This window comes from Pelodiscus sinensis, chromosome 8 (genome assembly GCF_049634645.1).
Source record: "Pelodiscus sinensis isolate JC-2024 chromosome 8, ASM4963464v1, whole genome shotgun sequence".
Taxonomy (NCBI): Eukaryota; Metazoa; Chordata; order Testudines; family Trionychidae; genus Pelodiscus; species Pelodiscus sinensis.
Window position 1 is genome coordinate 74,001,606 of NC_134718.1, and position 22,014 is coordinate 74,023,619.

The 22,014-nt window shown below is 45.1% G+C and overlaps 1 protein-coding gene across 12 annotated transcripts in view; it reads left to right on the top strand.

Moving 5' to 3' along the window:
• Window positions 1-22,014, top strand: part of BTRC (beta-transducin repeat containing E3 ubiquitin protein ligase) — a 172,875-nt gene that overhangs the window by 76,558 nt on the left and 74,303 nt on the right. For 7 of the 12 annotated variants that reach the window (XM_075935605.1, XM_075935603.1, XM_075935610.1 and 4 more), the window contains 2 exons: window positions 3,394-3,471; window positions 17,353-17,442. In XM_075935605.1, coding sequence (XP_075791720.1) covers window positions 3,394-3,471; window positions 17,353-17,442 — 168 coding nt within the window. The remainder of the gene's footprint in view (window positions 1-3,393; window positions 3,472-17,352; window positions 17,443-22,014) is intronic. The other 5 variants (XM_075935608.1, XM_075935612.1, XM_075935614.1 and 2 more) reach the window with 1 other exon arrangement.

The following is a 22,014-nucleotide window of genomic DNA, read 5'->3' on the forward strand; positions in this document are numbered from 1 at the left end:
AACAGGGGAGCAGACCTCCCTTGCATGGTTCAGCAATAAGACCACGTAGAGATGTAATTTTATGGTCGCTAGCACGGCACATTGTTCTGTGGCATGTAATTGACTTTAATGCTGGCATGGCTATTTTTTGAACTATTTGGAGGCTTGTAGTTCACCTGGAATGGTGATTTTCCTGCTCCTAAGAAATGAGCGGGAGTTGGAACCATCTGTGCTTTGTTTCTTAAGTGTAATGCTTTTCAGTCATTCTGTCTTCACCAAGCGTAACTTACTTGCCGACAAAAGTGCATGAGCAGCGCTCCTCTTTAATAGTCTGCTATTGGAGTTGCTGTGTTGGTACTGTAGAGTGGTGCGACACCAAGCTGTGAGCCACCATATGCACTTGGCAGTCTTTGTCTGGTCTTTGTTCAGCCAACCTCATAGCCTTGCCACCTATAAAGATAATGAATGCAAAAAGGGCCTCTGCTTGCTTTTAAAATTAGATCTCCAATTTAAAGAAAAAGAAACCGGAAAACTTGTGGCATGTTGAGATAATACATTTCAGAATAAAGTCTGTTTTTTCACCTCCACATTAGGGATGTTAGAGTACAGTCGTTGAAACGATTAACTGATCAGCCTGGGCTTATCGGTTAGCCCAAAGGACTGCATGCACTGATGTATCAGAGGCAGCAAGGTGGCGGGAGGAGGGAGCCGGTGTCCAGGAGGAGTCGGTGAGCACTGCATCCCGCAGAGCCACCTGCCCCGCCCACTCCCACGCTGCTGCCTCTGATAGAGAGGCAGCAGCGTGGAAAGAGAGAGGTGCAGGTGGGAGCCAGTACATGTAGGAAGCCAGCTCTGCGGAGCTGCCCGCCACAGAGGCGGGGGGAAATTGGGAACCAGTGCTCAAGGGGAGGCCACTCAAAAGCCAACTCCCCATGGACACCGGCTTCACGGAGCCGCCTCTGCCCCCTCTCCCTCTCCTCCCTCCCCCACGCTACTGCCTCTGTCTCAGAGGTAGCAGTGCGGGGGAGAGGTGTAGGTGGGATGCCGGAGCAGCCCCTGTGCACGGGGAGCTCAGGCCACCCTCGGACAGAGGCTGTTCCATGGGATGTCCTGCACTGCTGCATCTGTATCAGAGGCAAGCCAGCTCCTGCCTGAGACAGAGACAGAGGCAGGAGTGCAGGCTGGCAGGGTGTCTCCCTGGGAGTGAGGCCTGGAGCGCACAGGCTGCCGTCCTGCCTCGGGGCCCATCGAATAATCATGTAACCGATAGAGTTGGTGCAGTTACACTATTATTAAATTAAATGAAATGGCATCTAACATTCCCACTCCACATTGAATTTCCTGGCTTTTGACAATTGTTTTAACTTTAATGACATTGAAAGGCCGTTTGAGAGCCAAGGAGAAGATGAGATTTCACTTTTAATAACCATTTTCTAAAAACACACCCAACTTGAGGAAAAATAGGATTTCTGAAGCTGTTTGGGAAGGGAGATTGAATATTCAAAATGCATCTTTAAAACAGATAAGAAAAGCAGTTCCTGGCAATAACTTCCAAGTCCTGTATCTCTAGCATTTAATCGGTTTCCAGAAGTACCAAAATGGAAATCCTTCCTTGCATTAATCAGCTGTTAAACTGTGCAGATGAGAACAGAGCAATGTGTGTGCAAAGATGCATCTTAATTTCCTTTTTGCTCTTGTACTATTGTACTAACCTAGCTATTCATAGCCCTCTCTAACCCAGGCTTAACGGCAAACAGTACTGTCTCCGAACTGAGGCTCTGTGAGCAAACTTTCTAACATTTGGTTCTTTTGCTGAGTTATCAGGCCTGTTTCAGATTCATTTACACTCTAAACCATTGGGTGCTGGGCTACAGTTGCTTAGGCATCATTGGGCTTCGTGAGTTCTGTGTCTTGTGAAGCTCACTAGTTGGTCTGTAGGTTTTAACTTACTTGGAATCCTCAGGATCGGTTTATACCAGCTTGAGGGGTTTTCCTTTTCTTCCATCTCTTGGTAAACTTGGCTCAGGCCCTTGCCGCCTGCCCACTGTCTTCCTCCCCTTCAGTTAAACTAGAACCTGTAACCTACCTAGACCTTGCTGATCTAATAGCACCTGCTACACCACTGAGGACATCCTGTAGCCTGCTTCCTCTTTTCAGGCCTCACACTGCTTGCAGAATACCAGCTCTTCCTTCCCTGATAGATGATCCAGCCAGTAACCAAAATTTGGGGTTGGGAGCTAGTTTTAAGGGGAATCTGGACATGTTAATAAATTTCCTAATTGGGTGAAGAGGATTCTGGGAGGAGATGATCATAAGGTGATTCAGCTTCCACCTTAAAATCCTAGCATGATCCCATCTGCTAGTAGCCCAAAACACTTCCTGTTACTGGCATTGCATTCCCTAGTGGCTCTTCCTCGGGCCTTTAAAAGCTGGCTCGTCTCCAGGTACGGATTGTGTGGGTTTGTGACCTCCAGGCTATCCCACGCTGGCTTTAGATGTGGGTACAGAATTCCTCCAAAGCTAATTCTAGAGGGGCTTCTCTGGCCGATGTGGGCAGGTCTCCCGCCCCCAGATAATCGTTTGCTGAATGTGCCCCAAAGACTAAGACAGCCTCTGTCCTAAGCTAAGCAATAGCATGGTTTTATACCACTATTCCCAGACACCTAATCCTTGGCTTGTACCAGAGCATGAAGAGAACAGAAATCTCCCGCCAAGTTTTCTGAGCCCATCATCAGCTGAGGAGTATTCCTGCAGCAGCCTCTTCCTTCCTCAGCCCTCTATGTTCCCAAATAGGGGGTGGTATTGTCGTGTAGGTCCGCTTTTCTGGAAAGAGAGGAGAGCCCAGAGAGACGACACTGGGAGCAGAAATGGTGTGAACGCTAACATGACACTGCGTGACAGTCTGGTTTGCTACAATTTAGAGATCGGCCAAAGAAATCTGAATATTGGGGCCCCACTAAACACTTGGGCAATCAGTATTCAGGCTAATCTAGAGTGGCTGGAATATGGAGAAGCAGGTGAATTTTATTAGCTATATTTACTCTTTATAAAATGGAATCTTGAAAACAAGATACTATATGGAGTTCAGGAACATAAGTGGTGGTAGATTAGATCAGGCCATCAAGTCACCTGCTTGGCATCTTACCTCCACCAGCGGTCAGTCCTAGCAGTTATAGAGAAAGTCACAAACAAACAAAAACTTTTCCACTGTGCTTATCCAATGGTGTATTATTTATCAAGAATGAGAAAAATTCTCTCCTGGTCCTAACAAGCCAGCTGATTTACACCTGAGGCTAGCTTTTACTGGTATGGATAAAATCTAGTGTGTGTGGCTTGCAAATACTCAGTTTTCTTTCCTCCCACCAAATAATACTGGGGCTTAAGAACTGAATTAAAGCTTCCTTTCTTTCACAGAATTCCTCAGAGAGAGAAGACTGTAATAATGGCGAGCCCCCTAGGAAGATCACGCCAGAGAAGAATTCACTTAGACAGGTATGCAATTAGCCTCTTAAAAATACAATCCAGCTTTCAGATGGCTTGACTCTTAAAACGCTTTGGGAAACAAGAGTCTGAGCTTAGGTTCCTGACTTTAATCTGGTGTATTTGCCATGCTGGAGCCTGCATATCCTTTGTTACTCCCCTTAGTGGGAGAAGGCAAGTAGCATTGTACCTGGGAAAATCAGACGTGCTGGGCTTTTATAAATATGAGCAAGCCTAAGTGACTAATGTAGTGCCATCAGCTGGGACTTTGTAATCTGAAATTTCTTGTTTTGCTAATCAGTGGGGACTCTCCAGCCTTGGTCTGTACTACTCCTTCACTGAGCGTACATATTGCCTTTCTACAGTACCTAGCACCCAAGAATCTCCAGGTGCTTTAGAATAGCTGTGTTTCATACCATACCTAGAAGGCGGGCTTTGAGAGCCACTGTCACACTGATAACCTAAAAGTAGAGCTACTTTAATTTCCCTCTAAAAGTTTGAGGAGTCCTTGTTGATTTGCTGTGCCCCCAGAAACATTTTAACCTCTCTTCTGATCCTTTCTCTGTATTAAAACAAATTCCTTGCATCTTAATTGTAATGAAGTTCTACGCAGCAGGGAGTATATCTCCCTGTATGTATTCTGCATCGCTGAGCACCCTGGCATTCAACAAATCAATGCTTCAGTATCCTTAGAGAGCAAATCCCCCCCCCCCTTTCTCTCAGCCCAAAAATCAAGTCAACTTGCCTAACACCAACGAAAGATCCAATTCAGTGGTTCCACCATCCTGGATGAGAGAGAAGAACAAAGGTTTTGTAAACTGTCTATGTACCTCTGTGGTCTCTTTTATAATCTTCAGAGGGGTAGCTGAGTTAGCCTGTACAGGATAAACTTAAAAAACAACAAATAGTCTGGCAGCACTTTAAAGACTAACAAAACATGTAGATGGTATCGTGAACTTTCGTGGTCAGAGCCCACTTCTTCTGATGACTGGAGTGTTCGATGTCCAGAACCAAAAATAAATAAATAGGGAAGAAGGCGGGGAGGGGGGACGGGACAAAAAGGGGCAGTGGGCATATAAATATCAAAAGGAAATCCGAGCTAGTATGTAACAGGCAAAACCGATAGCCTATAAGCACCTACAGACTGGATAGTTAAAAGAACCATATAAGAACCATTAGTTAGCAATTAGAGAGGAAGAGAGTACAACAGTAGAGGGTACAGTATAGATGCCTACTCATCTATCAGTCCCTTCAATATTGTCTAAGGAAAAATACATTTTATAGGAAGAGTACAGACTGAATCTCTCTTGTCCAGCATCCTCAGGACTTGACTTGCGCCGAACCAGAGAATTTGCCAAACCACAGGAGGTCAATATTGTCTAGCAGTATTACGAAGATTTCCACTGCTTGCTGGGCTCTTAGAAGACATTTAGGGATAAATTAGAGCTAAATAACAGCACAGAACGCTGAGAGCCAGTACTGGTGGCTGTAAAACAGTATGGGACTGTGGCGGACGTGGCCACACCCATGATAAGTGGACATGTGGCTAACTAAAATCATGCCGGACCATAGATGTTGCCAGACCAGTGTGTGCCAGACTAGAGGGGTTCAATCCATACTTATTTTTTCCCATAGCTCAAGGAAGAAGGATGCTGGTTTTATAGCTCAAGATTCAGCCATAGAAAGTGTCAGTGATGTAATCTGTGGTGTGCATGATGCACAGTCCTTCTGTGAGAAGCAAATTATCTAAAAAATGGAGCTAGTACAAGATCAAGTGGGATCCCTGGAAAGAATGCCAGATTCCAATGATGTATTCCCAGTCCTCCCGCTTTCCTATCTTTCTCATGCTTTAACTTGCTATTTTCTATGAGTGCGGGCCCACAGATCCTACCAATTGATCTTTCAGCAGCTTGGGGGTCAGAGCCAGAACTGTCTGTCGTAGGCAATGTTGTGGGCGCCACCAGAGAGCTTCGGGGGTTAATTCTGCTTTTTCAGCAGACAACAGGCTTTCCTAGGTCTTCCTGCTGCTTCCACAAGATGCCCAAGCGTGCTGAGCAAGCCCAGGAAGGAGAGAGAGGAAAAGATTTTCGCTTCTGGCAAATGTCACTAGGAGGGGGGTGAAATACTGCAATGGGTTGCTTAAAGAGGCTGTGGAATCTCCATTCTTAGAGGTTTTTAAGGCCAGACTTGACAGAGCCCTGGCTGGGATGATAGAGTTGGGGTTAGCTGTGCTTCGGGCAGTGTGTTGGACTAGATGACCTCCTGAGGTCTCTTCCAGCCCTAAATCTTCTATGATCCTGTGTCCTATCATTAAATATCTTAATGGGGACCTCTGCATCCTGATAACTCATCTGAAAAGGAGAAGAAAACTGCAACCAAGCAATACAGATTTCAGAGTTTCCTATAAAGCATGTTGGTTCTCCTCGTGGTTCTTTGTCTTCTACATACCGCCAGTGAGTCAGTGCATACCACAGCAGAACATAGAACAAGAGCATGGCAGAGTGGAAGGAATGCAATGATGATTTCTTTGACTTGGCATATGCCAAGAAATCAGCATTATTCCAACTCAGACCAGTCCTGCATGAGATCAAAATTAGCTGCAAGCTTCTCCCGGTAGCACAGAACTGTCTGCCCTTCTTGAAAGACAGATGTGTCCTTGACTTGGAGGAGGAATTGTTGTAAGAACCAATCAGATATCTCAAACACACAGTGATGGTTCTCCTAATCTTCAGCAATACCAATAGAAGCCAGTGCAAGAGCAGCCATCAAGTCCTCCTATAGATAGTCAGTAGAATGAGTCCCACCATCAGAGGGGGGACTTGGTCTGACTCTGTGGTTCTAGTTTCAAAAAGGATCAAGAAGGGAGAAGAAGGCTATTCTGAATCTACAGTAGAACTCCAATAGTCCGGCATCCAATTGTACAGCACTTCCGATAGTCCGGCAAAAACGGGTCACAACGCAGAAGCAGCAGCTGCTGAACCGAGAAAAAAGGGTTAAAAAATAAAACGTTACAGTATACTGTATCCAGTATGTACAATAAAAAAGGTTAAAACACTGGGATATTGGGATAGAGAGTATGCTTATTAAGTTTGCAGATGATACCAAACTGGGTGGGGTTGCAACTTCTTTGGAGGATAGGGACATAATTCAAAATGACCTTAGCAAGTTAGAGAAATGGTCAGAGGTAAACAGGATGAGGTTTAATAAAGAGAAATGCAAAGTGCTCCACTTAGGAAGGAACAATCAGTTCCATACATACAAGATGGGAAGCGACTGTCTAGGAAGGAGCATGGCGGAAAGGGATCTAGGGGTCATAGTGGACCACAAGTTGAATATGAGTCAACAGTGTGATGCTGTTGCAAAAAAAGCAAATATGATTCTAGGTTGTAACAACAGGTGTGTTGTAAGCAAAACTCGTGAAGTCATTCTGCTGCTCTACTCTGCACTAGTTAGGCCTCAGTTGGAGTACTGTGTCCAGTTCTGGGCGCCACATTTCAAGAAAGATGTGGAGAAATTGGAAAGGGTCCAGAGAAGAGCAACAAGAATGATTAAAGGTCTAGAGAACATGACCTATGAAGCCAGGCTTCATGAACTGGGCTTGTTTAGTTTGGAAAAAAGAAGATTAAGGGGGGACATGATAGCGGTTTTCAAATATCTAAAAGGGTGTCACAAGGAGGAAGGAGAAAATTTGTTCCTCTTGGTTTCTGAGGACAGGACAAGGAGTAATGGGCTTAAAGTGCAGCAGGGGAGGTTTAGATTGGACATTAGGAAAAAATTCCTAACTGTCAGGGTGGTCAAATATTGGAATAAATTGCCAAGGGAGGTGGTGGAATCTCCCTCTCTGGAGATATTTAAGAACAGGTTAGATAGACATCTGTCAGGGATGGTGTAGACGGAGCTTGGTCCTGCCTTGAGGGCGGGGGGGGGGCTGGACTCGATGGCCTCTCGAGGTCCCTTCCAGTCCTATGATTCTATGACTTTATATACAGTATATACTGGATACCGTGTCCGTGTCCACCTTATAATACCTCCTGATAGTCCAGCATATCAGATAATCTGGCACCACCTAGGTTCCGGAATATCGGAAGTCTACTGTATTATTCTTGAAAAATGCATCAGCAAACAAAAAGTGGAAACATTGAAATGCACCTCAAAGGCTGTCTCCAAGGTGGCCTTCTTATCTTTTCTCTCTGTAGGCATTCTAATATGATGTCATTGCACGGTCCTTCCTTCACTTTTAGAACTCGATATTTCCAAACTTCTTCAGTATTTGGCCTGGTGGCAGCATTTGCACCTGTTGGACTTGTCCTGCAAGTTTGGGGAAGTGACGTGCACTCATCTTTCTCCCCTGTTAGTAAAGGGCAAGAAACTGGCCGAGGTTTCCAAATGTACGTGTAGCATGTTAGAGGCATGCACAGCCGTGTATTTTATTCTTTCCCCCAGAATTAGGGCACATTGAATAAGGGCGATGCTTGTTTGGTACTCTGCAGTAGAAAAGTTTAAGTGAGGTGCTGCATTGCTTTACATCTCACTGCTCTGATTTCATGCCATACTGAAGCACAGCCGTTACTTTGAAAGTTACTTTGGGCTGGCAGGCTCTTTTGGGCTTGGGGGCCCATCATTCAGAGTCATAGACTCAAAGGCCGAAAGAGACGAAAGAGATCTCCTTGTCTGGTATAGACCAGAGAAGTTCTCCAAAGTAATTCCTAGGGGAGATCTTTTAGCAAAAATCCCATCTTGATTTAAAAAATTAGTAATGGAGAATCTACCACTGCCCTTGGTAAATTGTTCCAGTGGTTAACTCCTCTGACTGTTAAACATGGATCCCCTTACCTCCCGTCTGAATTTGTGAGGCTTCAGCTTCCATCCACGGGAAGGGTTATACCTTTCTCTACCAGACTGAAGAGCCTATTAGTAAATATTTGTTCCGAATGTAGGTACTTACAGGGTGAGCAAGTCCTCCCTTAATCTTCTCTTCGTCAAATGAAATCCATTGAGCTCTGAGGATCTTAAGGGATGACACACTTTCCAGTCCTTTCATTGTTCTTGTGGAGCTTCTCTGAAACCTTTCCAATGTATCAACTTCCGTCTTGCATGGGGGGCACCGGAACCGGGCTCAGTAATCCAGCACTGGTCTCGCCACTGCCAAATATAGAGGTAAAAATAACCTCTGTACTTCTGCTCGGGAGTCCCTTGGCTCTACATCCCATGAGCCCTTTTGGCCACAGCATGGCACTGGGACTCTTAACTATCCACCATGCCACCCAAATCTTTTCCAGAGTCACTGCTTCCCAGTATAGTCCCCTGCCCTGTAAGCATGGCCTTTTTTCCTAGACAGCTAAGTTTACATTTAGCCATATTAAAACACACATTGGGCCCAGTTTACCAGGCGATTCAGATTCCTTTGAATCGGAGACCTGTCCTCTTCACTATTTACTGCTCCCTGTATCAAGGGTAATTTTATGTTTTCTTCTGAGTCACTCAAAAAAAAAAAGTTTAAAGAAATCTTGTTCTGCTTCCAGAGCTGTGCATAGGCTAGGGATGTAAGAGTGTAGCCTTTTAAACAGGTAACTGATCATCATGAGCTTAACAGTTACATGTGGCTCCTAGTCCAACTCCCGGGGAGCTGGCTGCTGCCCCGCTGGTATGGAGGCAGCAAGCAGGGGGTGGCAGCCAGCTCCCCAGGAGCAAGGCAGCAGATGGGAGCCGGCTTAAAAGCCAACCCACACTGCTGCCTCTGCATTTAGTCATATTAAAACACATGTAGGTGGGGCAGCAGGTGGGAGCTGGTACACCTGGGGAGCCGGCTTAAAAGCTGGCTCCTGACGCGCAAGAGCTCCCTGGGAAGCTGGCTGATGCCCCACATGTGGGTGCTTGTTTTACACGGTTAGCCAATGACCCGCATTTTAACATCCCTAACACTGGCAGAAGCCCACTTGATTCAGCCCAGTGGACTTTCCTCCTAGAAGAAATGACATTTTCCTGTTGATTCAAATGGGCTTTGTGAGAAGTTAGGGAGTTATATGAGCATCGTTTGGATGCCTAACATACTGGGTTTGGGAGGGCTTTCCATCCATGGTGAGCAGCATGGAAGAAGGCATAGGGATCTGAGAAAACGCAGTGGTGGATCGAAGCTATTAGTGTTGGCTAGGACATTACAAACAAACGAGAGCTGAGCAGAGCTCTGAAGCAAGGATTCTACGCTTGACAGCTGTTCGATAGGATAAAATAAAATTTTTGAGATGTAAAGTGAAAGTCATGGTAGGGAAACAGCCCTCAGAAATACAATGACGAGTGGCAAAAGTTTTTGGCAACTTTATTTATGCTAACAAACGAATTTTCACACTGCAAAGTTATAAATTAATTTTAATAGGCTGATCCAGATGGTCCATTTGGAAAATGGATAGCTTGATCTGTTGAAAATTAAACTAAATTTATCTCTCTCATACTTCAAACTGAAGCAAGCGTGAGAAGAGTCCCATTAAGTCCAGCACATACAGATGGACCGGCAGGTCACACATGGGACTAATCTGATTCATTTTAAAAATAAATGCATGAGTTATTGAATCAGGTTCCCGTTGCAAGCCATGTGCATTTGTATGTGCGCGCGCGTGCAGCCTTTTCCAAAAGGCTCACAAATGCTGCGGTGCCTTTTTAACCTGGGTGTTTCCATTTTAATGCAGCCGCCTTGCCAAAAAACATAATTAGTTTTCAGGGCCTATCATTTAGTGTTAGACCCAAATGCTAGATTGATTAGGCCAGGCATTTGTTGTCTTAAGGGCTACAGCTCCATTCTTCATTTATGAAGAACATGCGCTCAATAGTCTTGGGGAGAGAACTGGCCTTTAGAAACTGGGAAGCTCTCTGGGGGCTCCTCAAGCCTTTTAGCTCCTGGGTATTTTCCGCAGAGCCATGAATGCCGATTTGTAAATTTATTGCGGTGCCATCTGGTTTTTTTGCAGGAACCATATTATTGTTGGCTTGTATCTGTCTATTGTGGTGGTCACTACCCGGGGAGCTTGCCCTCATAGTCCTAAGGAAAGTGATGAATAGTGGGGGTCAGCATGAGTAGGTCACAGGGCAGCTGTCCGGGGCTGCCCTGAACTTGATTACCCCCCTGTTCTTTAAAAAAGAAAAGCACAATGCAGGTTGTTTAAGAACCCTCCCCTCCCTCTCTTGAATTGAGGAATAATGAAGTGCCTTTTGCTGCCGTGATTCCTTCTGTGGGCGGGCTGTGTGCAGGGAAAGCTGTGTCAAAGGTGCCTTGTGGGGGTGTGCTGATGGCAGCGGGATTGCTGTCATGTTCGCCATGCTGCAAGCCAAACTCCGCATTCGAGCATCTTCCAGGTGGAAGTAAAAACCAAACCAAATATCTTTGCCTGCCAGCCTACTTCTGACATCCCTCTGCCATTTTAAAACTTCCCCTTCTACTTCCCAGCGTAGAACATTACTGCAGTTCTGAGTCATGGATTTGGGATTTTTCCTTTTTTTTAGTCTTTTTTTTGGAAATGGGTGCGGCACCTAACACATTATAGACACTGTTCAGAATGTAAAGCAGGCATGGTCCCAAGGAGCTTCAGGTACAGACAAATCACACCAAGGGAAGCCAGACCAAATCCAAGCAAGGGAATGGGCAGATCGGTTAGCAATCATTGGACACCTTCATTTTCAGTCTGTGGCTTTGCTTTTTGTGACCTTTCTCCGGGTGACTCTCTGGTGTGCAGTCTCATCTACTCGTCCCATCTACTTATGACTGTTATAAAGGGAAGCATACAAGTGCTAGTGGCCATGCAGCTGCTTCTCTTAATCTAGATAAGCTACTTTGTAGTGCAAATGTTCCTTTTCGAGAGCCGATGGGGGTGAGGGAGGAGTGGTGTTAATTTCACAGTATCGTATTTAACTCCTCTCTCACGAAGTGCGCTAGGAAAACGTCCTGTCAAAGCAGTAGAAATACTTGATCGTGTGTAACGTTGCTTTCTTTCCTCCCGTAATGGTTGCAAAACTAAAATGACTGTGTGCCTTTCATTTGCGCTAAGCGTTATAAAGTGCTGGGGACGACCTCGCTTGTGCCGAAGTCCAAGTTAAAATGTAATTGTTGCATCGACGCCACTTGATTCTTCCAGCATTAGCGCTAATAGGAGCTGTCAGCCTTGCTGAATTTCTGCATTTCTCCGTAATTGAGTCAATTGCAAGTGTTGCCTACTCCCCCTGCCCTTTGTGTTTGTGTCCACCTACCATCCAAAGAACGTGGGCAGTGATAAATAAAGCTCTGAGCAGGACTCTCTCAGCTCTTTGAAAGCAGCATGTTGCCAGCCCCCTAGTTGTATTTCTTTAAGTGTTTACATTTTGCTGTATTCTCTCTCTTGTGTGGCTGGAACCCTGGGGATCCAAAGCCATGAGAGAGGCCAAGAAGCTAACAAAGTAGCTGTCCCCTTGTTAGCTTGTTCCTTTCTTCTTTAAAAAACAAGATAAAAACCATCTGGCTCAGGGCATTACATTTTCCTCCCCCATGCACCTCTATAGATGAAGTGTTTCACCTGCAGTGAGGGCTTACATTGATTGGGGAGGGAACAGTAATTCAAGCCTCCATCCACTTCAGCGATACTTTGCCGTCTTTAAAGGTGCTGACCCGTTGAGTTAAACTGTCATGGGAGGATAAAAAAGGAGCTTCATCCCAGGAGGTAACAGCTGCCAGGTTTTCAACACCTTGCGCGCTGCTGGCGAAATGTCACAAATGGTCAATGGAAAGAAAAATCGCTTGGCTGCCATCTTCCCTTAACGACGACGAGCCTGGTAAAACGAAGGATTTAAACTGAGGAATGTTGAACAATGGCATGGAAAAGCCCTGCCCAGAGAGCCATCCTGCTTGGAATAACCTGCTGTGGTTGGAATGGGCATGGGGTTATCTTTGCACAGCTGGCCAAGAGGAAATGAAAGTAGCAGCAGCCCAACATGAGTTTGGATTTCTTTAAAAAAGTCTCATTCATAAGCCAGTGACCTCAGAGGGGATGTACTGCATTTCTGCTCTTTTGAGAGCAGTTTGTTTTCAAACAGCTACCAGATGGCTAAATACCACGGCACTTCTTTTCTTTTTCTTTTTTTTTTTTTCCATAAGACATCCCGTTTTCCTTGCTCTTTGTTTTTGTTAAATGCTTTTACTCCGTTGAATAGTCCTGTGGTACTTGCACATTGTGCCATACCCTTTCCCCTCCGCTTGATAGATGAGGAAACCAATGTAAGATTTAATGACGATTCTGAGAACAGACAGGATGGGGGTTGGTTGTTTGTTTGCTGTTTGTTATGGGTTAGTCATTTTAATTGTAGTGAGTAATTAGAAGGTACATGCAGCCACATGAGCTTTGTTATGGTAATTGCTCAAGAAAACCCATTCCCTGTCTACCGTGTGTTGAGACACTTCCCTCTAGTGGCATTATTAAGGACTCGGGCTTTGCAGTAGGCAAGGTGTAATTGCAATATGACAAATGACACTTTAGGGACAATCTTGTAAATATTCTAGTTTTTTGTTTGGCTATTCTGTATTTTGTCTTGTGACTTCCCACAGCAGACCCTGCTCGCCCATCATCGTGGGCATTTGGTAGCAAAAATGTAGTCTTAAATGTGCTTTTAAAAGAAAAGAGCAAAACCCCTCACAGTGGATTCTGGGTAATGTTTTGCAGCTTGACTTAATTTTAGTCTTCTGTTTCTTTAATTACCTATTCATAAAAATGCTTTTAAATTTGTAGACCTTATTTAATACTTTCAGGCGGAGTGCCTCATTTGAAATAAATAAATAAATTTTCATTTATTTTAGATAGTCCATGTGAAAGGCCTTAAGGATAATTAATGCAGGTCTCCTAAGACCCTGTAAGTGAGATGAAAGTGATCTCTGCAAATCTTCTGGAGTGATTTGTTTATAGAACTTCCCACGTCTGCGCAATCCTTCAGAGTCTAATAACTCCCCTTTTTAAAAACCTGTTTGGTAATTTGTGTTTAGCTACAAAAGGACTTGTTTGAAAAGAAGCAGTTTAATAATCTGCTCGGGAAATGATTTGGAGGAAGGCTACGGGTTTTGTTGGGTTTTTATTAGCGTTCGCTTTCTCTGATCAATCACGTAATTGTAAACTAGTGAAAAAAATTGAACTTCTGAGCTGCAGTGTCTATTAAAAAGTGGTGTTTTATTCAGAGTCTTGGGGATTCTCTGGATAAATGGCCAAAGAAATGACTTTTCCCCTGGTTGAAATCCTTCTGAACACAAATCCACTTGGCATTCCGTACTCAGTCTGGCATTCCTCACTCATCCAAAGCTCCATTGACATCAGTGGCAGTCTTGTGTCTGCAAGGAGTGCAGGGGTCATGCTCTCTTTTTAAAAAGGCAGAAGTCTATCAGACCCAGTCACATACGCATTAGAAAAATCTAATCTAAAATCCACGTGGAGTGAGATTAGATCTGTTTAGTGAACTATGGTCTAGCATCCGTGTGGCATTTTAAGCCCTTGGCTAAGAATGAAGGCAGCGCTGTGGTTCTCCTTTTCTGCATCACATTCCTGCTCCTGACATGATTTGATGCTGCCATATCATTGTAGACTTTTTTTTTCATTAGAGCTTGTTTTGCTATAGGGCTGCTTAACGTTTTTCTCAAACGGCTTTTGCAAGGTTAAAAGAATGCGGCTTGGTAACAAGTTTGTGTCATTTTAAATATATACCTCCTAGTAAATAAGGAAGAGTCTGGCAATCAATCCCTTTTAGTATGTTATATGTTTCACCTGACAACTAAACCCTCTATTGATTAGCCATTACTTTGTTAGATAATCCCATGTCAGTAAAGCCACTGTAAAAATTAAACTCTTTAAAATGTTTTACCCTAGCAGCAGTGTGAAAATTGAAAACTTGTTCAGAATTACAGCCGGCTTTCACAAAGAGGGTAGCTTTCAGCAAACTGGTTTATGTTTGCATGTTTTATATGCAATATAAAAACATATTAAAGCACTCCAACGCAAAGCTATATGCCTCTGGCGTAGAACTAGGCTACCATTTCCAAGCGCTTCCTCTGCAAAGAAACCTCATGACAAGAAATGAGGGGAGACTTGAACAGGGTGGGGTCGAGCTAGAAAAGAGTCTTACCAGGGTCCCATTTGAAAGGTGAGCTGACAGAATTTTATCTTTCAAGAGATGGCTTTGAGGGTCTTTCCTGGAGCAGTAGCAGATTGGCCAAGCACCTCAAACACTGAAGGGAGCCAGAGTCTCTCAATTTGAGATAGTCTCGTCTTTCAGCTGAAACCCAGAACTTTGGCCTTGGTAGTACATAAATGAAAGGAAAATGAACGTCATATGGTGTGTTCATAAACTCGGTGTAAGTGCCTCAATTGCTAATGATTCAGTGTCTTCAACTTTTTACATTGATTTAAAAGAATACCTAGATCACCCATGAAGTTTTAGCCTGAGACCTAGTTGAATGTGCCTTGTTAAGTCCTTGACCTTGAATGACCTTGTTGAGTCCATGGTACGCCCACGTCTTGAATGCTGCGTACAGATGTGGTCGCCTCATCTCAAAAAACGGTATCTTGGCATTGGTAATGGTTCAGAAAAGGGAAACAAAACTGATTAGGGGTTTGGAATGAGTGCAATATGAAGAGAGGTTAAAAAGACTGGACTTAGCTTAAAAAAGAGGAGACTCAGGGGAGAGATGATTGAGGTCTATAAAATCATGACAGGTATGGAGAAAAGTGAATGAGGAAAAGTTATTTACTTGTTTCCATAGCATAAGAACTAGGGGTCACCAAGTGAAATTAATAGGTAGCAGGTTTAAAACAAACAAAAGGGAGTTTTTCTTCACACAACACTAGGGATGTAATAGTGTGGTCTATTAACCAATAAGCAACAGCGTATCGGTTAATACTATAGACTACACACATTTCCCCCCTCCCCCACTTGCCAGTAAATATTTTAGCAGGTTGGCCAGCAGGCCGGCTCAGTCCTGGCTTGCGGTGGGTCTGGGACCTATCCCCGCTGCGGCTCTGCATTTAAAGCGTATTAGGAGCGAGGCATGAAGGCAGCCTGGTTCAGTTCCGGCTTGCGATGGGTCTGGGAGCACAGACCCTCCCCAGACAGGGGCTGCCACTACCCTCCACTGCTGCCTCTGTATCAGAGGCAGCAGCCTGGGATGACAAGCAGCTCGTCTGCGAGAGGAGTTGGTTTTTAAAAGTGAGGAATTATATGGCTGTTTTATAATTTAGCACTGATATAGAGATTTATGCTGTCAAAGTACCGTGCTAACAGCGCTGTGAGGTACATAGTGATATTCCCATTTTATAGATGGACAAGCTGAGATCCAGGGAAATTTGTTGACTGTTATCCAAAACCACAGGGAGTCACTTGGACTGGAAATTCTGGTGTTTCCCTGTCTCTCCTATGTGAATAAAAATAATGGGAGTTTGCAATGCTCTGGAATAAGTGTCCTTTATTTATACATGGTCATGCCCACTAGGGGTTCTCTGTGGTTATAATGGAGGTCTCCCTTCCTGCTGAGCAGTTCTAGTTTTTAGATTCTTCTCTGTGGACTCAACATGGAGTGTTGCTGATTTTTGTATTCAATCCATTCTTTCCTGTCCCCGTAGTTATGAGGTGGTTATGGGGTAAAACATTATTATAAGGCTGGGTTTTGAAAAGGACGCTTGTTCAGCAGGTTTGTGTACTTTGCTTGGAAGTGAGGGGATTACACCACGACTAAGGAGCTGGGTTCAAATCCTGATTCTGCCACCAACTTCCTTTTGCATCCTGGGCAAATTATTTAATCTCTCTCTCATGCGTTCCTATTTACAAATGGGAACTAAATTTGGGGATGGGGAGGAGTTGTCTGTTTAGATAGGGCCATTTAGATAGGGTCTTTTAATTATGTACCTAGCACTTAATTTATGAATTGCCTAGTAATACAGTCTATTGTGTGTTGCCATATATAATAATGGATTTGTAAAATGGGGGGAAATCAGAGTGGAAGAGATGCACGTATAAAACACTACAAATGCAACTGAAAACAATGGAAAACCAGGTGAGTTTAAAAAAAAAAAAAAAAGCTCAGTCGTGAAAAATGGGGAAACAAAGCATGTGCATGTCCCTTTTTTTTCTTCTCCCTCTCAAGTTCCAGACTGAAATTAGTAAATGCTGATGCTTATACAATGAGATTCTGGCTGGAGTAGTGCATAGAGCGAAAAAGTACTGTCCAGATTTCCTCCTGACAGTTAGGTCAGTGCATCTAAACCATGATTTATAATGTATTTATTCATTCTGACCCCTCTCCTGAGTAGGAAGTGCTAAACATGACAAAGTGGTGGGTTTATGACGTGGGCAAATGTCTGCAAGGTTGTTTGCTTGTGACTTTGTCCTAGTTTGAATCTAGTCACTCTAGTCTGTCCCACCCACTGCTGAAAGACCTAGTTGGTTACTCCACAGAGCCATTTGGAAGGAATTGTGTTCTCTCCCACCCATCCATTTCTTCTTTTGGATCCAGGATTAGAAACTGCTGAATTCTGTCCATACGCTAACCCTTGGCCATTCTCAACAGATATCAGTGTTGTGACTTGTAAGGAGAGCTGGATGATCCAGGCTGTTCTGCATTCCTGTACTTTAAGCTTCTACTTAAATAAGAATATATCCAGGCAAGATGGGGGAAAGGGATGTTTTATCCCACATGCACCCTGTATCGATTTATTTTATAAACTAGTTTGAATGGGATTTGAAACTCCATTTCACCTTGTTTTCCTCTTTTGTTTAGGAGAGAGAAATGATTCAGAAATGTAGTAGAATGGCTTCGCTGAGTTGTTAGAGTATCTTGCACCAAAAGTCGGATGCCTTGCAGCAAATTGTGTGCCTCTGAGAATTTTTTTTCTCTTTCCACAGACCTATAACAGCTGTGCCAGACTGTGCTTAAACCAAGAAACAGTATGTCTAGCAAGCACTGCTATGAAGGCTGAAAATTGTGTGGCCAAAGTAAGTAATGTTGTGGTTTTGTTCCTTTGTGTCAACTTTGAGCCGTATGTTGGGTTTTTTTCAAAAACTAATTTTTACTGTTCTTTCAACAAAGTACAAATAGTGTGTGCAGGCCTTCTATCTTTCACAGGTATCCCATAGGCTGACCTGGTAGTGTGCTGCAATCCCCAGTCTGCGATAAATGGAGGTACGGGTCCCCAGCTAACCAGATCAACAGGCTAATGTCCTGCAGAAGCAGGATCTGCTCCCCTTGTGCTATCGTGTCCCGTGCCCTCTGCAGCTCAGTACTCAGAGATACATGAGCCTATGCCGGATGGAGGCTCTTTGCACCATGAGGCCTTGATGGGTCAAGAAGAAATACAGAAAGAACATTGAAGGGAGAAACCCTGTAATTAAAGGAACAAACCTTACACCTTACTTGGAGGGAAGGGAAAAGGTGAAAATGGGAAGAAAAAGTGAATACGTTCATTTTCATATCGCTGCACCAATTAATGCACATTGGTAGGGAAATATAATAACTGGGGATGGGGGTGAGAAGTAAAATGTCAGCAACCACCCAGCTCTCTGTTCGCTTTCCCTAAAGCTAAGTGTACCTAGTATAAAATCGGATGTATACATGCGTGATTATCTGTGAGCAGGAAGCACGCCAGCCATGACGCTGTGAGTACAAAAAGGGCTGCGCGGGGCCTTGGTCAGCCTTGCATGAACTCCATAATTCTGTTGGAAAGAAGTTCAGTGGGCAGGCAAGACAGATCAGTGCAGGCAGCCATCTGTTACTGAAGTCAGCTGGCACTTTGTTGCTCTTCTGTCTTGATAAAGTGACCGGTAGGAAGCTTGCGCCCTCTTCTGACTGCTTACTCCCGGGATCTTCTTGGGATTTGCTTTTCTCAGAGTTCGCTCTGAATGGCTATTAAGTCTGCCCTGCCTATTCAGGAGCCACCTTTCTGTGAAGGTGCTCCAGTGGGAAGGTGGCTATTCCATCTGTAAACTTTTCCATTGCACGAATGTTCGCTTCATGCAGCTCACAAGAGACACACGCGTGGCATGCCGTCACCCTATGAAAGGCACAGCCTCCTGGAAGCGACCGATCCCAGCCTGACGTGCAGCCGCTTGTCGCTTGCTGCCCGGTTAACCTCTTTGCAGATCGAGATGTACAGTATTGCCTGCTGCCACCTGCTGTTATGCCCATTGTTCCTCAAAGCAGGTAAAACGCTCCTGACAGGGTGCCCGAGTACATGATTTGCAGCCCCTAGACAAACCTTGGGGTCGTGAAACCCTTCACACGCATCCTACAATTGACAGTGTACATCTACTACCACCTACCAAGCAACAGCGGCTTTGGACCTGGTCATCTGAGTTTTGAGGAAGGGAAGTGGTAGAAGTACAAGTCTTGACTTCATTTGTGCCCCCCTCTGAATTGAAATTGCCCCTTCAAAATGATAGGGACCCAAAAAAAATCCCTCCTTGAAAAAAATCTTTCGGTGGGCTACTGACAAGCAACAAGGAGAGAGAGGTAGAGACTGCAAGACTCGTACAGGTGGACTTGAATTTTGGCCCCAGACATGGAAAAGCACTGGTTTTAATACTGCATCTCCATTATACAAGCACCATGGAGATGGAGTGTTTATATAGTTTTTCATTAGTACTTGTTTTCCCGTAGTAGTGGTTTCTGTTGCTTGATGGGTGACTGTTGCTGTTTTGTAATTACAAAACACAGGGAATTTGGCTTTCTGAGGACCACTCACACTAGAGTAGTTGACTAATCGACTACCCGATAAGCCTAGGGTTATCAGGTAGTCGAGTTGACTACTAGCATTCCCCCCTTCCCTCCTGCTGCCTCTGTGTCAGATCAAATCTACCCATGGTGGGTCCAGGCTACTTGCAGGCAGAGGCTGTTCCAGCAGCAGCCTCTCTCCTCTGGGACCCTCTGCAGATGGGCTTCTGCTGCAAAGCACCCCCAACCATAGTGGCTGGGAGCTGGGCCCTCCCGTGGACAGAGGCTGCTGCCAGCTGGGCAGACGGCCTGGCTTGCGCCAGGACCATACCCCACTGCAGCGCTGCAGTTTAAAAGGCAGTAAAAGCTGGGCGGCCTCCCCCTAGCTACTACTGCCTTTTAAATTGCAGGGGGGTTTGGTCCCGGCGCGAGCTGGGACTGAGCCAGCTGCCTTCCCCGATCAACTATAGTCGATACAAATTCTATCGACTAGTCGTAAAAATAACCCTGATTTTAACATCCCTAACTCACATACCCGGTGTCTCAAAGACCTTCATAAATTCCCCGACCTCTTCAGATTCCGAGTCTGAGTGTAGAACAAGCTCTAATTCAGAACAGTTCACCTAACAACAAGGTTTGCTTGGCAGAGAAGGTGTTTGCCTGCGCTGCTGTTGTCATATGCTCCGTTATCTGCGGGAGATGCACTAGCTGCAAAGGCAGAATGTGAGTGCGCTATGGGCATATTGGGTCATCACAGTTAAGTACACCTTAACTCTGTATTTCTTTGTTTTCCATGGTTTGAACTTGACTCTCTGGAAGGGCCCAAAATGCAACCGGGCAGCTTTTGCACAGTCTCAACAAAGGCTTTTGTCAATGAATTTGCTAGGTTTTTTTTAAGAGAAAATAAGTGATGTCAGAGTTAGTGATCATTTAGGCAGTTATTGTTCGAGTTCCACTGACATACACTGTAGCTAGGCAATTACAAAAAAGCTAGCATTTAGATAGCCCTTTTCATCAGTAGATCCCCATTTTAAACAGGTGATAAACTGAGGCACAGGAAGTGACTTGCTCAAGGCCACTCTGGAGGCCTGTGGCATAGCCAACAGCGGTGGTTTCCCCGTTAAGCCACATGGTAGCTACGGGACTCCTCAATGGTCTTCCACCCTCCTGTATGTTTTGTGGTATGGGGATAATGACCATGCTTTGAATTAGCACTGTGTGGCCGCTAACAGGCCCAGGGAGAGAGATCTCCTACACAGTCTGTGTCACAGGATCTTGACTGTTTTATAACAGGGTTGTCACAGTAACTTTAAACAGGAGAGAGAAAACAAGTGTCACTCTCCCCATGTCCGCGTCCCGCCACCTCCCGCAACGTGTAGCACCCCTATGAGCACACGAACATTTTCAGCTTCTGGTCGCCTTCCCGTTGCATTAGGCCATGAAAGAGTTCTGTAAAAGCCGTTCCGACCTGAGCAGTTGGTCCTTTCTGTCTCCTGCCTGGCGCTGCTGCATACGCACACCAAGCCTGGCCTCTTATCTACACGAGCCAACCCCAGCTGGGCCCCATCCCCCTAGCTCCAGCCAGCTCACCCCTTCCAAACTGGACTGCTGATACTCTGGCCAGCCGCCCCACTGACACACGCCACTCCGCAGTGACATGGACTGTAACAGTTCACACCGTCATGGATGATCGGGGCTGGAAAGCCCTCAGGAGGCCATCTAATCCATCCCCTTGCCCAAAGCAGGACCAACCCCCGCTCAGTCATTCGTTTCAGATGGTTACATTTGCATCCGTCCCAGCTCCCGTGCAGAGGGGCACAGCGATTTCAAGAGGGACAGCATACCCCATTTCCCAGCACACACGGAGGAGAAGGCTGAGGGGTCACAGGCCTCTACCTATACATCTGCAGCTTTCCCTGCCACCCCACCCATTTGTGTCCCTCCTCTTCTCCTGCTCCCCCTAAATCCCACCGTTTCCCCCTTACCTGAGCTCTCTGCCACTTTCCCTTTCCCTAGGACTCTCATTTATCTCCATCCCCAAAATAGCCCCATTCCTCTCTGCAGACCCTACCTCCACCCGTCTTCTCACCGACTCGTCCACCCCATCACCCTGCCCCACCCAGTGAGCATTCACATACGTGACACGTTTCCTTTTCAGAATAGGTTGAGCACTTTCTGAATTAGCTGCTCTACTCCGATTATATTTCCCAAAAAACCCAACCAACCACCCACCCACAAAAACACCCTTGACACAGATTGGTTTTCCCCACACGTTAACAGTTCATTCTCAGCTTTCTCCTCAGGGTAGTTATAAGGTAGTTTCAGAGGTTATAAGAACATAAGAATGGCCGGACTGGGTCAGACCAAAGGTCCATCCAGCCCAGTGTCCTGTCTGCCCACAGCGGCCAAAGCCAGATGCCCCAGAGGCAGTGAACAGAACCCGGAATCCTCAAGTGATCCCTCCCCTGTCAGCCATTCCCAGTCTCTGACAGAGGCTAGGGACACCATTCCTACCCATTTTGGCTAATATGTATTGATGGGCCTGTCTTCCATGAATCTATCTAATTCTTTTTTGAACCCTGTTAAAGTGCTGGTCGTCACACCATCCTCTGGCAAGGAGTTCCACAGGTTGACTGTGCGCTGCATGAAGAAAAACTTCCTTTGGTTTGTTTTAAACCTGCTAGCTATTAACTTCATGTAGTGACCCCTAGTACTTATGTCATGGGAACAAGCAAAGAACTTTTCTTTGTTCGCTTTCTCCACACCAGTCATGATTTTATAGACTTCTATCACATCCCTCCTCCCTCAGTCTCCTCTTTTCTAAACTGAAAATTCAGTCTTTTTAATCTCTTTTCATA